Below are 15,468 nucleotides of genomic sequence, written 5' to 3' on the forward strand. Positions count from 1 at the left end.
AAGAGACATGACCCTTCTTCATAGGTTGTTGTGTCTCCTGTAATGGCTCTACATCTCTTGTTAATTTTGTTGTAAGGGATTTCTTAGTTTTGTCTCCTGGAGCTCATGGTCAGGTACATTCTGGGCAGGAGGAATGTGGTTGCTTACAAGCTAAGTCATCGGAGTCAAGTTTTAGGTGCAGAGTGGTCTCAGCATCAGGACATAGCAGACAGACTGTCTCTCCTGTGAGGAAGGCCCATGTTAAACCTCTTCACCACGCACTTCAATGGGAAGCTAGAGGTCTACTGCTTAATGGTCCTTGATCTATTTTGCCGTTGCAGAGGATGCCCTTCAGCATCCTTGGGACAGTTTGAGGTGTCTTACCTTCCCTCCGTTCTGCCTGATCCTTCAGGTCTTGAACAGAGTAATGAGTTCCAATAATCTCAGGATGACCTTGGTAGTGGCTCGGTGGCCCCAGGCAGAGTGGTGCCCAGACCTTGTGTCTCTTCTGTCAGCAGTTCTGAGAGAAATTCCCCCTTGGCACAAAATTCTCTGCCAGCCACATGTGGAGAGGTACCACCAGTCAGTAGGGTCCCTATTGCTTCATGGCTGGAGACTCAAGTATCTCTTTCGAGCGAGAGGCTTTTCTCACAGAGTAGCATGTCAGATATCCAGCTACCTCAGGAGTTGTCTACTGTGATTGGTGTCGTCGACAGGGTTGCTCTCCACTCAGAACTTCTGTTCAGTGGATAGCAGATTTTCTAATCTTCCTCAGGAATGAAAAAGGCCTTTATGTCTCTGTCATCAAAGGCTTCAGGGCTGCCTTGGGATTGGTTCTACACCTGAAAGGCTTGGACATCACTTCATTCTGGGAAATCTCTATGTTGTTCAGAACTTTAGAGCAATCCTGTTCACGCAGAGAACTCAAACCTCCTACGTTGGGTCTTACTCTGGTTCTGAATAGTCTTAGTTGGGCACCATTTGAACTACTACATCTATTGTCAGACTGGGAACATCTTTCAAAACAGTTTTCCTGTTGCCCTTGGCTTCTTTGAAGAGAATTGGAGAGCTTCATGGCCTAACTTATGGCGTCAAGTACACTAGGGGTTGGATGTCTTGTGGCCTTCATGTTTGTCCCAGAATTCGTGGCTAAGACTCAAAATCCATCGGTTCATGATGACAGATATACTTCGTTTTCAATTCTCTCCCTGAAAGAGTTTGTTGACAATGATCCTTAGGAGTTATTGCTTTTTCCCATCAGAGCACTGCATTGGTATCTGAAAAGGACTCGTTACCATAGGCCGAGTCAAGAAAGTATATGAGGTGATTAGACAGACCTACTCCTCACCCTCAAGTTCTGTTACGGATACTGTGCATGCAAGAGCACATGGGTTCCTCTTTGGTTTTTAAGAATTACTTGTCTGTTCATAGGATTTTGATGCAGGTTCCTGGCTTCAGTAGACCACTTTCACTTCCTTTTATCTGAAGGACATTGCCCATGGGTCCTTGGACACATTTTCCTTGGGCCTGATGGTGGCTCTCAAGTTGTATAGCTCATCCAGTGCCCCTGGTGGGACAGTTTGTATCTTACTTAAGATGATTGTGTGGAAGAGAGAATGAGTGAGGTGACGGGATTCCTTCTTTCCCCTTTTTTCATTCTTCATTCTTTCAGGCAGATTTAAGAATAAACACATCATACACTGGAACTGGTCTGATACAGGCTAGGGCGGTTGCCATACTGTGTTGCATTTATTTTGTTTGTATTCCATACAGTATACAAATTTGGTTCTCAGTATCATGTATTTCCCTCTCCAACAAGGGGAGGGAGGAGTGGTGACAAACCTCTTGTGGCTTACATGGTTTGTTGCTTGAAGAGATGTTCTTATCTTCATGAGTGCAATGAATCTGGACATGTCTCAATCCATGAGGGCTGAGTGTTTAGATACCCAAATATCTATTCTCTCTTGGGCTTGGACCATCTCCTTTACAACTCTCACTTCAGGTGTGCTGAACCTCCAGTCAGTTCAGGATTCTCATATCTCCTTCCAAGTATGAGTCTATCCTATTGTTAAGACCAAAGGTTTGTTCCTCATATGAACAAATGACAGATTTTTAATAGATTTGTATTTTTCATAGTTATCAAACCTGAAGTCTTAACATTTAGGGTAAAAAACCGCATGGTACAGGGGTGGACCATGTACAATCAATGTGTACAACCCCAAGAAAAGTACATTATAACGCGGCCTGACACCGGAGTAGAGATCTTTAGCTCCGTTTCTCACCAACAACAAGTCGCGACTGATGCCCATCTCCGATGTCAGGACGCGTTATAATGTACTTTTTTGGGGGTTGTTCACGCTGATCGTACATGGTCCACCCCTGTACCATGCGGTTTTTTACCCTATTGCCCAGTTTGAATTTCTGCCCAGCCTAACCCCTTTTATTTACACACATGAATAATCTACCCACCTGTACACTTTCTCCAACTTCAGTATGCTCCAGAAATCACCTAGAACAACAAGACTTACGACCCAAAAACTCCTACCAGACAGAGAGCTCTCCCCTACCAACCACACACCACCAGCACATGCTTTCTACTGCACCGTGTTATTGTTTACATCCCCCCGACGCCGCCGCCATCTTGTCCATGACGTCACACCTATGACGTCACAACGCAACTTAAATACATCAACAGACACCTTCTAGAATCAACCATATGCTATCCATATATATAGGACACCCACCATATTTCAACAATGCATAAAATACCAATAACAATTATACAATATATAATCACACTTATCTCTTTCTCCTTCCCCTCCGACTGTTTCCTAACCTAGTCCCCTCTTAATTTCCTTCATCCTCCAACTCTTTACCCTCAACATAATTTCTAATACATTCCCCTGAAACTCCTGCTTTAGTTAACACATCAGCCACTTGCTCCTTTCCTTTTATCCATCTCACCTCCTTTATTTCCCCAGATTCTATTTTTAATCTCTTGCTACTTACACCAGTGCTCGATTTGATGGCGGTCATTAGTGTTTTACTATCAGTGTTAAACAAGGCTTCTAAATTTCTCCCTCCTACTACCTCTTCCCACAAATGCTTAAAATATATCAATCCTTCTACAGCTTCCCCAACACTCAATGCTTCGGCCTCAATGGTGGATTTTGCCACTCTCGTGGATTTCCTAGACTTCCACCATATGAGACTTCTCCTCTTCACATCTATCAAGGAAATAATATAACCCGGTTGAGTATGGCCATCTTCTATGTTTCCAAATGAAGTGTCTGCATAAGCTTCCCAATAAATCCTTTCTTCTTCCATCGCACTTATTGTAACTTTGCCCATCATGCTCTTAGTTTTTCTCACAATTTTAATAAGCTTCTTCATATCCTGAGTTGTTGTTCTTTAAATGCTTTACTCAATTCGCTAACATCATATGATATTTCTGGCATCATGTGTAGTGATACCAAATTCAGCTGTCCTACCACTGATCTATACTCAGTTAACTCCTTTTGTTCTAGCACTCTATTACCCGTATATCTTCTAGCTTCTGGTTCTCTTATAGAATTTATATACGTCACTGATTAAGGGAAAATCTATTCTCCTTGTGCTCTATTACTGCTCCTATATACTTGAACCTTTTACTCTCTTGTTCTCCTACTTGCAATTTCCCTTTCAATTTCCCAATCGTTTCCTTTAAGAATCCTTCAGTTCCTCCGTAGCAAAAATCACCTACGTGTGTACACAAAATGCCATTCAATTTATTGTCCTTTTTCCTAAAGAATATATTAGATTCTAGTCTACTTCTCTCACCTTGAAGCTTCTTCACTACTTTCACCACTTTACAATACCATGCTTTTGCTGCATCCTTGAGCCAATAGACAGTTTTCTTCAACTTCCATAATCCCCTCCAACCGTCTTCCCTCGGTGGCTTCAAGTACACTTCTCTTTGTATCTCGTCACCTTGTAAATATGCAGTTTTGACAACCAATGTATAACAATTCCAATTTTTCACTTTTATTATGGTTAGACAGAATTTTAAAATTTCAGCATTGCATGTGGGAGCGTCCTTTTCCCACTCTGCCATCTCTTCTTCAAACCATCTAGCTACCAATCTTGCTTTACATATCCTTTCCCCCCTTTTATCTTTTCAGTTACTTTCCATCTTGTAGATATAGCTTTTTGTCCAACATCATTTACCTCCTCATATACCTGGTTATCTCTCCAACTTTGAAGTTCTTTTTCTTTAAGTTAACCCACCCTTTGTCATCTGACTGTGAGTCTTGTACATTGTACGAATCAGCCCATGCTTGGCTTGATCTTTTTCTTGCAAGACCTAATATAGTCCATTCTTCTACTTGTCCTGTATCATTGTTTATTTCTTCATTGTGTTCTTAATTTCCCTCAGATTCTTTCCCTTCCAACCCTCCAGTAATAATTCTTCTACCTTACTCCTCCTTATAGGTACTCTTAAATGACCCTGTTCGTCTTCTCTTAACTCTACTTTCATTCCCCCTAATACTTCTATTATGACACAATTTTCTTTCAAATTTAGGGTCATACCCATTTTACTCATGGTTTGCTTACCTATCAGCCAGGGTATATCACCCTGCAGAATTTCTGTCTTCAAATAAAACTTTCTGTTTTTTAGTATCACAGGTACGTATTTCTATTATTCCTTTGGACTTATAAGATGTCTCACCAAAATTAAGCACTTTATTAGACTCTGTCCTAGTGTCCCTCATTCTCCTCAACTCTTCCTGACTCAAATCCATGACAGTAGGTGCTAGTCACAATTCCCCGCAAACTGTTGATTTACACTGTGTCCAAAATTGCATCAACACCCTCCCACGACGCTTCCACTATTTTATTAACTTCTCCTACATAAACCTCTTCTTCTTCTGTCCCAGTTTCTGTTTTCAGCTTATTTCAGTTTTCTTCCTATTATGAAAATTCTGAGGACAATCCCTAGTCCAATGCCATTCTGAGCTGCATATTGCACATACTGTTACCTTCCCTTCTTTGTTTATAGGATTTCTACCACCCATACCTCGGTTCCATCTTCCCCGATATCTCTGGTTTTCCCTCCCTCTCCCAGAACTGGCATTGCCTTCTGACGACCTCCACCACCATTCCCGTTCCTCTTTAGTCCCTAATCCCTCAAATAGTCTTTTCATTGTTTGCGATACTGTTTCGTACTCTAGCTTTTCTTGCCCACAAGCCGATAATACCATTTGTTTTTTATTTTCCGTGAGATTTGCTTGCTCTATTACATGATAACCCTTGACTTCCCCTTCAAGCGCGCCTTTCCCCATTGCTCTTTCAAACTCAGATGCTGCCTTCTCGTATCTAATTAAATAGTCCGCCATCTTTTCACTAGATTCTCTTCTTATTAGAAGGTATCTTTTTATTCTGCCGTAATTCTCCATTACCTAGTCTTTTAGATAGGCTTTATCTAGTTTCTCTAGGATTAACTTTGGACCCTCTGTACTAGTATGTTTATCTCTATCTAATGCTTCCACTAGCTCTCGGGCTTTCCCTTTTAAGCTCATTCTCATTTCTATCGCCGGGTATTTTGTATCTTCTCCATACAACAATAGCCAATCTTTGGCTTGACCTTTCCATTCTTTGTGTTCCTCTTGTATCCTGCTAAACCTAGGACATTCCCTTCTCCATCTAGTAGTCTCCCTTTGTTCACTGTCGGATCCAGGCATCTTTGATCAACCACGCTCTGCTACCAGTTTGAATTTCTGCCTAGCCTAACCCCTTTTATTTACACAAATGAATAATCTACCCACCTGTAAACTTTCTCCAACTTCAGTATACTCCAGAAATCTCCTTAGAACAACAAGATTTACGACCCAAAAACTCCTACCAGACAGAGAGCTCTCCCCTACCAACCACACCACCAGCACGTGCTTTCTACTGCACCGTGTTATTGTTACATCCCCCCGACGCCACTGCCATCTTGTCTATGACGTCACAGCCTATGATGTCACAACACACTTGAATACTTCAACAGACACCTTCTAGAATCAACCATATGCTGTCCATATATAGGACACTCGCCATATTTCAACAATGCATAAAATACCAATAACAATTATACAATATATAATCATATTGCCCCTCTGCAAATCCTGGGTTGGAAGAAAGACGAAATGCATCACTGGGTTCATGCATGGTTGATGACCATACTCCACCTCGTCTACACCTGAGTTGCCAGTTGCCATAGATTCCTTGCGTTACAATCATTGATTGTTTTTAACCAGTTTTCAGCTGTTGCTAGAAGATTTATCCTATTGTTAAGATCTCAGGTTTGTTAGCTATGAAAAATACAAATTTGTTAAAATTTTGTCATTTTGTTGATTGCAGTCAGGTATAATGCTCTCTTGGTCCTCACAGAGGGGTTTGTGTAACCCACTCAGTGTTGAGTTAGCACAGTCCATTCATTAGTCATGTATCCAGTCTACAGATTGGTTTTGTGCTGGCTGCAGGGAAGGTTCTTCCCAGCCTTCTTTGAGAGGCTTTTGGGGGTGAACCTGCATGTTTACATAAGATGTTTGCACTCTTTGGAGCATGAACAGTCAAAGCAACCCTCCACCAGGGAAAGTTCTATAAATTCTTCCACCTCTTGTGGACATGGCTAGCTGTGCAGCAGGTAGGGAAGTTGGAGGAATAGTGCCAAGGCTTGTTCTCCTTTCGCCATTTTACTTAGTCTCAAAGGGGGGAGGTGGTGTTAAAGTCATGTTCATATCAGAGGTGGCAGAGGTGACTCTTTTGGGGTTTTTGCCCTAGCTTGTGGGCTGTTTGCCAGTTTCCCATTTGTAGAGGTTACATCAGAATGGTTTATGTTCACTTCAGCATTTGCCATGTTGGAGACCATCTCCACTTCTTCCACTAGACCACCTAGTATGGTTATGCACTAGGGGTATCATGAAAGTATGAGATGGTAATGAGAGAAGTGATTGAAGTCAAAGGGTAAGCTCATCCTCTCCGGCACTCATTCGTAAGAGCTGTTCCACTTTCTTTTTCTCTCTTTCTATTTCTCAAAACAGATTTGCTTACGAGTTGCTTCTTGCTTTGGAATTGTTCGGTGTTGGCCAGACATGAAGCCCAGCCCTCTACCTTGAGTAAAATAGTTACTCTTTACTCTCTCTCTCTCTCTCTCTCTCTCTCTGTCATGCCAGATTATTCTGCCCCTCTCTGGTGCCAAGATAAAAGGTAACCTCTCTGGCCTGAAGTGGTTGTTGCAAGAAGCAGAACCATTTTCATAGCAGTTCTTAAGAATAGCTAGAGGGATTTGCTTTAGATCTTTTTCCTCCCCTCTCTAATTCATTTAACAAATTTTGCCTCTTTATATTTATATTATAAGTATATATTCTTTTTTTTCCTTTTCTTTTCTTGGCCTTCCAATTTGGTCCAGAATGCCTTTAAGAAAAATTAGAATCTGAAAATTGTAGTCCAAATTTTAACTTATACTAGGTAAAATACCATTTGCTATTCAAAACGTTATTTTCATCTGTTCCCAATGGTCTCTAACCATTTATCAGTCCATCATACTTCAGCTCTACTTTGATCTAATTTTTAATTCTGATTTAAGTCGACCAGAAATCAGATCTTAAATACCAACCCTATGAGTGTCTAAAAATGTGGCTCAATGGTAAACTGCATTTAGTGTAGTTTAACTAGGCTTATCAATAAACTTTTATTTAAAAATTTACAAGTGTCTTACTATTTGCCCTAACTCATGAAGTGGCAAATTGCAGCATGAGTTTCATGAGCTGTTTAGAATGAATAGCCATGCATTCATTCTTGAAGGTTGGAAATTTTTCTCTACCATATAGTAGAAAACTGCTGATCTTTTTTATCCCAGACATTTTCCATGCATTGTATCCATGTCTTAAAAGTGTTTCTGTTGATTATTTTGATGTAAGATTTTAATCTCTCAGTTAGTGATATATTATTTTTAGTATTATTATTGTTAGTATATTACATTATTTCACAACACTGTGAGCATTTAATGAAAACACAAATCTGCATGGTTTCAGTATTGAAATTTACAACTGATATCAAGAATTTTTATTTTCACATATAAATGTAGAGCACATGTGAGAAACAGTTGAATATTATACAAAGCAAGTCCAGATAAAGACTGCGAAATGAGGTGCTGAAAGACAAGTTAGATCATTCTTAGCAAGATTGGAACAGTAATGAATGTACAGTCATACTTTTCTTTATTACTTTGTTTAGTGTACTTTCTCACTTTCCCAAATATATCTGGTGAGTGCAGTTGAAAATATCACTTCAAATATTTTCTTTTTTTTTTAAGGATGAAGCCAGCATGATGGGTATGTATGTGACCTTTGGTGGTGTAGTGATGGCGCTTATTGCTGCAAGAATCTCTGATCTCCTGTTTGGGTATATGAAACTTACCATCATATGTTTAATGGTTGTTGCCACTGGAGGGTTTACTTGGTTTTTGCTCATCATGAATGAATGTCTTCCTTATAATAAAGGTACAGTATACAAAGTTTTAAAGTTTATAAAGGTTGAGTATACAAAGTTTTAAATTTTTTAGACCAGGAATAACTATCATTTTCACTTAATCTTTGTTTTGATCTTATATGGTTGCAATGCTGTTTACCATATATATTTTTTTTATAATGGATGGATCATATCAAGCCAGGCTTAAAGAAACTCCTAGTGCAGTGGAGTTGGTAGCACTATTTAGAAATCATTCCCTGAAATAATGCTTTAAATTAGGATACCAAGGCAAAGGAATCCTTGAACTTTAAGAGAAATTTGAACCCTTCAAAAAGGATATGCTGTACATATCTCTTGTGGGTTGGGTTTTCAAAGAGATGAGCACTTGTGTACCTTTGAAGCTTAATTAAAATAGAATCCTAGAGAAAACCTTCTTCACCATATGTAGTTTTGGATATTGAAACGAAGTTTGTTTTATTTTGTGGATATCAGCTGAAAGGGAAGGATTAGACTTTTTGGTCACTTTAGTCAGCCTTTCTGTACACAGTCTTTAGTTTGGTTGTTGCAGAGGTAAAGTGATTGAGCTACATTTTTAATGTTGGTTATAAATAAGATATGAGGAAAGAAAAACTTTGTGATAAGAGATGAAGAAATTGCAGAAAGTGGTTTTATTTCTTTTAACTTAAGATCTGATCTTTGACTCAACTGTGGGCAAATATTGCATGTCGCCGCTGACGCAGATTAAATTTTTATATGAGGCCATACTTTATTCTCTTTTTTTTCTATCTGTTTGTAGTAATGTAAGAAATTATATACGCTGGCATTTCGTATTAATGTAAGAAATTATGTATACTGTCGTTTCAACTTAACATATTTCATTAATTTACAGACTTGTCATCTTGTTGGACTGAAAGTACTTTTAAGCATTTGGTTTTGCAAGTAAAGTGTGTGTGATTATCTTTTTGTGTTAAAACTTTTAACTAGGGGGTTACTGTTTAGTTACACAATGTAATGAGCCTGCTATACAATGTTAAATTCATGCTTATAAACTAATTTTGTTAAGTGTTAGTATACTTTATATGACAACCAAGTGCTAAGCAATTCTGAGATGTTAGTTAAATTAAGTTTAATTCCATGCATAAATACACTGTACTTTTGTTTCAGAACAATCACACTACTGCAAATCATTAATAAAATCTATAATAAATTTGTATGTGAATGTTATAAAAGTGATTTTGTCTTACTGTTTGAGAACATGCTCTTAAATTCTAACAGTATCCTTTTGCAAAAGCCAAATAACACACATTGTATCTAAAATATTATTAGTTTTGATAAAACTCTTACCTTACTTCAAATTATACAGAACTTATTATTACCATCTCATCACATATATTGTGATCATGTGGAATTTGTTTTCTGGTAACGTTTACATTCTCAGTCTTCACCTGATTAAATTGACGTCATTACTGTTATAGTTGCTGAATGAAGAATAATTTGGCGAGATATTTTTTATAAATTAGTGTAGCTTGGTTTTAAAATGCAGCTTAAATTTTGATCTATCTAATTTTAAATAAGTAAAAACTGTCAATTCATTAGTTTCAGACATTGCTTTCACACTTTATTAATTTCTTCAGCCACATATATTAATTTCTTCAGCCACATATACAACCTCCAGCTTTAGCAATACATATATGTTCTGTAGACCTCTTTCTTCATTGTGTGGAGTATGAATAAAAATTAATTAAATTTTTACCTATACGCAAAAGTTTCCATTGAGAATAAGCAAGTTGTAAGAAGACGACAGTTACGTTAACTGACTTAGGCAAACAGCAGTCTCTCTCTCTCTCTCTCTCTCTCTCTCTCTCTCTCTCTCTCTCTCTCTCTCTCTCTCTCTCTCTCTCGTAGTAGCCATCTTGCTTGGTGAGACGTACCCGCGTGAAGTCACAATAATCAACAGATATCACAAGTTTAACATACGACTAGAATTTGAGAAATATCTAGAAGTGTTCGTGAACTATCGGTGATAAGATTAGTGTGAAAATAGTAGGATAAAGCGTCTTCTAAGTTAGTTTATCAAGTGTAATACTATAAATCAGAACAAGATGGCAGTAAGTTCCAACTGCGGGAAAAGGTGGCGTAATTTGGCGTGTTTAGCAGATTCGCAATACGATGAGGTAGCAGGAAGGGAACTGGCATTTCTCATCTATGAAATCAGCAACAGTCCTAACCAAAAAGATACAAAAGCATTCATAGATATATTAGAAGGATATAATCCTTCAAACTGGAACAAATCTAATGAAAACATCTTGAAAATAATTGAAGAAGTTCCAAATAAAATCCAAGTGGTCAAGAGACTCATAAAGAAAATATACATAAACCAACATATTCCGACAAAGAAAATGAATAAGGTGAATCTTGTGAATATACTAATTGATGCATTAGGAAAAAGAATGCCAAAAGCATGCAAACTGTGTAAGGTTTGGTATAGCATAGTCAATCCACAAAACCTAATCAGAAAATGTGCTGCATGCAACATTCCGACCCATCCACAGTGTGCTGAGGTAATACAAGATTTGAGAAAAGATACAAGAATTAATTTTTTGTTCAACATGTCTATCATGGATAGACAATGTTATTAAATCAAGATTGAATGTACAAATAGTTGAGGATGAAGAAGAAGAGGAAGAGGAAGAAGAAGAAAAGAAAAAGAAGAAGAGGAAAACGGAAGAGAAGTAAACAAAAATGAAATGACAGAAAAAAATAAGGAAAACAAAGAACAAGATAAAAGTATGGATGCAGAGATACTCATTGATACTACATATGAGGCAATAAAGCAGCATACCTACGAAGAAATAAATTACGATATGACAACAGAAAACGCAAATCCCGAAGAGGCTCTACCCAGATCTATACAATGACGGGAAAGAGGAAAAAATAGACAAGAAAGACAAAATCTGCAACCTTTTGAAAAGAGGGAATTGCAGATTTGGAGAAAGATGTTACTACAAACATCCTAAGATATGTCAAAACTATGAAATATATGGTAAATGTGCATACTTAGATGGATATGGGGATGATTGCAGAGATCTGCATCCAAAAATATGTAAAAACCTAAAAGAAGGAAAAGGATGTAAGTTCGACAAAAAATGCAAATATATGCACCCTGTAGCCATGAATCATAATCAAATAAATAACCAACCAAGTAATAAAATCCAAAATAAGAAAGAAACAAATAAAGAGAGAAATCAAGAATATCAGGTAAAAGAGAAAAGCAAACCACCAATGAGATATGCAGAGGTGTCAGCAAAGAATTTCAAAGCATCAGCTCCGAAATTCTACTCAAGAGATAATAACTGTATTTATTATGCAAGAGGATATTGCAGAAACGGAGAAAATTGCAGATTCAGACACAAAATGAATAATTATGATGAAGGAAGATCAAATATTATGGAAAAGTTGGATTTTTTAATGTCAGAATTTCTGGAAATGAAAAAAAGAACAACATACCAGAACAGGAAAGAGACATGGGAAAATCCTTATTACTATCAGTATTAAATGAAGGAGAAAACACGCAAACCATCATAGTGATGAATGCGCAGGGTTTAGTTACGAGTAACTCAAAAAGAAAAATAGAGTACTTAGAAGAACTAACCCAAAATGAAAAGAAAATAGATATAATGGATATAATGAATATAAGTGAAACCTGGTATTCCCAAGAGACTGGGAATGATGATCAAATAAAAGGGTTCCAAACTTATAGATCAGATAGAAAAAATAGGAATCAAGGGGGAACCGCAATATATGGGAAAGACAAAAAACAAGGAAAAAATATATGAGAAATATAGTAACTCAGAATGTGAACTAATAGCGGTAGAATTTGAATCTGAAAAATTGATGAACATAGTAATATATAGACCTCCTAATACTAAAGAGTTTGACTTAATAATTGAAAAATTGGATGATATATGTAGAAATCACAAGGACTGGACTATTCTCCTATCTGGTGACTTCAACTTTCCTTTCGTAGAATGGAAAGAACGAATAGGAGATTGTGGTTGTACTTATACATATAAAAAAGAGAGTAATAGTAGTGCAGAAGATAAGAGGCAATTTGAAAAGCTATTAGATATGCTACTAGAATACAACATTCAACAAATAAATCACCTGCCAACAAGAAAGGAAAATACTTTAGACCTAGTATTTGTGAACGAGATGAATTATGTTAAAGAAATAATAGTTTATAATGCGAGTATTTCAGACCATAATGTCATAGAATTAACAGTTCATTCCAAAGCAAGTGAAAATAGAGATAAGCAAGAAATGAAAAAGTGGGAAGGATATGGAAAATACAACTCTACAGTAAAATATAAAATGGTCAGAAATTAATGAAGAATTAAACAAAGATTGGGATAACATTTTCGTAAGTGATGACATAAGGGTAAATACGGAGATATTATATAAAATATTGGAGATAATAGTGGAAAAATATATACCGAAGAAGAAAAGTAAACATCATTCATGCATACCAAGAGACAGAAGAATCTTGTTCCAGAAAATCAGAAAGTGGAAAAAAGGTCTTGCAAAAGAAAAAAAATGCATGGAAGTTATAGAACTAAAAAGTAAGATAGAAAATGCAGAAAAAAAGATTATACAATCAAAAGAAAATGAAAAACGGGACTTGGAAGAAAAAACCCTATTAAATATCAAGCAAAACCCCAAACTATTATACTCATATGCGAAGAAGATGAATAAAAGAAGAATAGAAATAGGCCCTCTGAGAATTGAAGGGAGATTAACGAATGAAAAAAAAGGCAAAATTTGCAACATACTGCAGAACGATATAAGAGAGAATTCACCCCTAGAATAGATAATGAAGATAATGATATAGAAGTAAGGGATGAAAATAGTGAATATTTAGCTGACATAGATATTAATGAAGCTGATATTGTGCAGGCTATTAATGAAATTAAAAATGGAGCTGCTGCAGGGCCTGATGGAATTCCTGCTATTTTGTTAAAGAAAGTAGTTCATTCTATCGCAAAGCCACTTGCAATATTATTAAGACAAAGTGTAGATACAGGCAAGATATATGATGAGCACAAATTAGCGTATATTACCCCTACTTTCAAAAGTGGATCAAGACTAGAGGCAAGTAATTATAGGCCTGTGAGTCTAACATCACATATAATGAAAGTGTATGAAAGGGTAATGAAGAAAAATATTATGAAACATTTAATAAAAAATAATTTGTTTAATAAAGGACAACATGGTTTCATACCCGGAAAAAGTACACAAACCCAACTGTTAGTCCACCGTGAAAACATATTCAAAAATATGAAAAGCGGAAATGAAACAGATGTGGTTTATTTAGACTTTGCAAAAGCTTTTGATAAAGTAGACCATAATATATTAGCGAAGAAAATTAGAAAACACAATATCGTGGATAAAGTAGGAAGATGGTTAAAAGAATTTTTACACAACAGAAAACAGATAGTTATTGCAAACGACGAGAAATCGGATGAAGCCAAGGTAATATCCGGTGTGCCGCAAGGTACGGTGTTAGCTGCAATACTGTTTGTTATTATGATTGAAGACATAGACAATAATGTTAAGGATTCGGTTGTGAGTAGTTTCGCAGATGACACAAGAATAAGTAGAGAAATTACTTGTGATGAAGATAGGAACGCTCTACAAAGAGACCTTAACAAAGTATATGATTGGGCAGAGGTAAATAGGATGGTATTTAACTCTGATAAATTTGAATCAATAAATTATGGAGACAGAGAAAGAAAGCTATATGCATATAAGGGACCTAATAATGAGACCATCACAAATAAGGAAGCAGTTAAAGACCTTGGTGTGATGATGAATAGGAACATGTTATGCAATGATCAAATAGCAACTCTGTTGGCAAAATGTAAAGCAAAAATGGGAATGTTGTTACGGCACTTCAAAACAAGAAAAGCTGAACACATGATTATGCTTTATAAAACATATGTTCGTAGTCCACTTGAATATTGCAATATGATATGGTACCCACACTATCAAAAGGATATTGCACAAATAGAGAGTGTACAAAGGTCCTTTACAGCTAGAATAGAAGAAGTTAAGGACCTAGACTACTGGGAAAGACTACAATTCTTAAAATTATATAGTCTGGAAAGGAGAAGAGAACGCTACATGATAATTCAGGCATGGAAACAGATAGAAGGAATAGCAGAAAATATCATGGAACTAAAAATATCAGAAAGAGCAAGCAGAGGTAGATTAATAGTGCCCAAAAATATACCAGGAAAAATAAGGAAAGCACACAGGACATTAATCCACTACGCACCAGCATCGATAATGCAGCGTCTATTCAATGCGTTGCCAGCTCATCTGAGGAATATATCAGGAGTGAGCGTAGATGTGTTTAAGAATAAGCTCGACAAATATCTAAACTGCATCCCAGACCATCCAAGATTGGAAGATGCAAAATATACCGGAAGATGTACTAGCAACTCTCTGGTAGACATTAGAGGTGCCTCACACTGAGGGACCTGGGGCAACCCGAACAAGATGTAAGGTCTGTAAGGTAAGGTCTCTCTCTCTCTCTCTCTCTCTCTCTCTCTCTCATATACACTCCTTGTACCATGAGATGACCAATGCTAGTGCTAGGTCACTCACTCCACTCTTCTGTGCACCCCTGAAGGCTTATGCACACACCTTCATCAAGATAAAAAAATAATAATAATAAGCGCCTCTGTGGCGTGGTTGGAATGGTGTTGGTGTCCCACCTTGGTGGTCGCGAGTTCAATTCTTGGTCATTCCATTGAGGAGTGAGAGATGTGTATTTCTGGTGATAGAAGTTCACTCTCGACGTGGTTCGTAAGTCATGTAAAGCCGTTGTTCCCGTTGCTGAATAACCACTGGTTCCATGCAACGTAAAAACACCATACAAACAAACAAACCAAGAAATAAAATAGTTTACAGCAAAACAGAGAGAGAGAGAGAGAG

At 37.2% G+C, this 15,468-nt stretch overlaps 1 protein-coding gene across 1 annotated transcript in view; it reads left to right on the plus strand.

Moving 5' to 3' along the window:
• The window catches only part of LOC135198015 (solute carrier family 49 member 4 homolog), a 142,354-nt gene that overhangs the window by 103,238 nt on the left and 23,648 nt on the right, over positions 1-15,468 (plus strand). Inside the window, 1 exon segment of the mRNA XM_064225366.1 lies at positions 8,318-8,504. Within this exon segment, the coding sequence (XP_064081436.1) occupies positions 8,318-8,504 (187 nt within the window).

This window comes from Macrobrachium nipponense, chromosome 21 (genome assembly GCF_015104395.2).
Source record: "Macrobrachium nipponense isolate FS-2020 chromosome 21, ASM1510439v2, whole genome shotgun sequence".
NCBI classification, from domain to species: Eukaryota; Metazoa; Arthropoda; class Malacostraca; order Decapoda; family Palaemonidae; genus Macrobrachium; species Macrobrachium nipponense.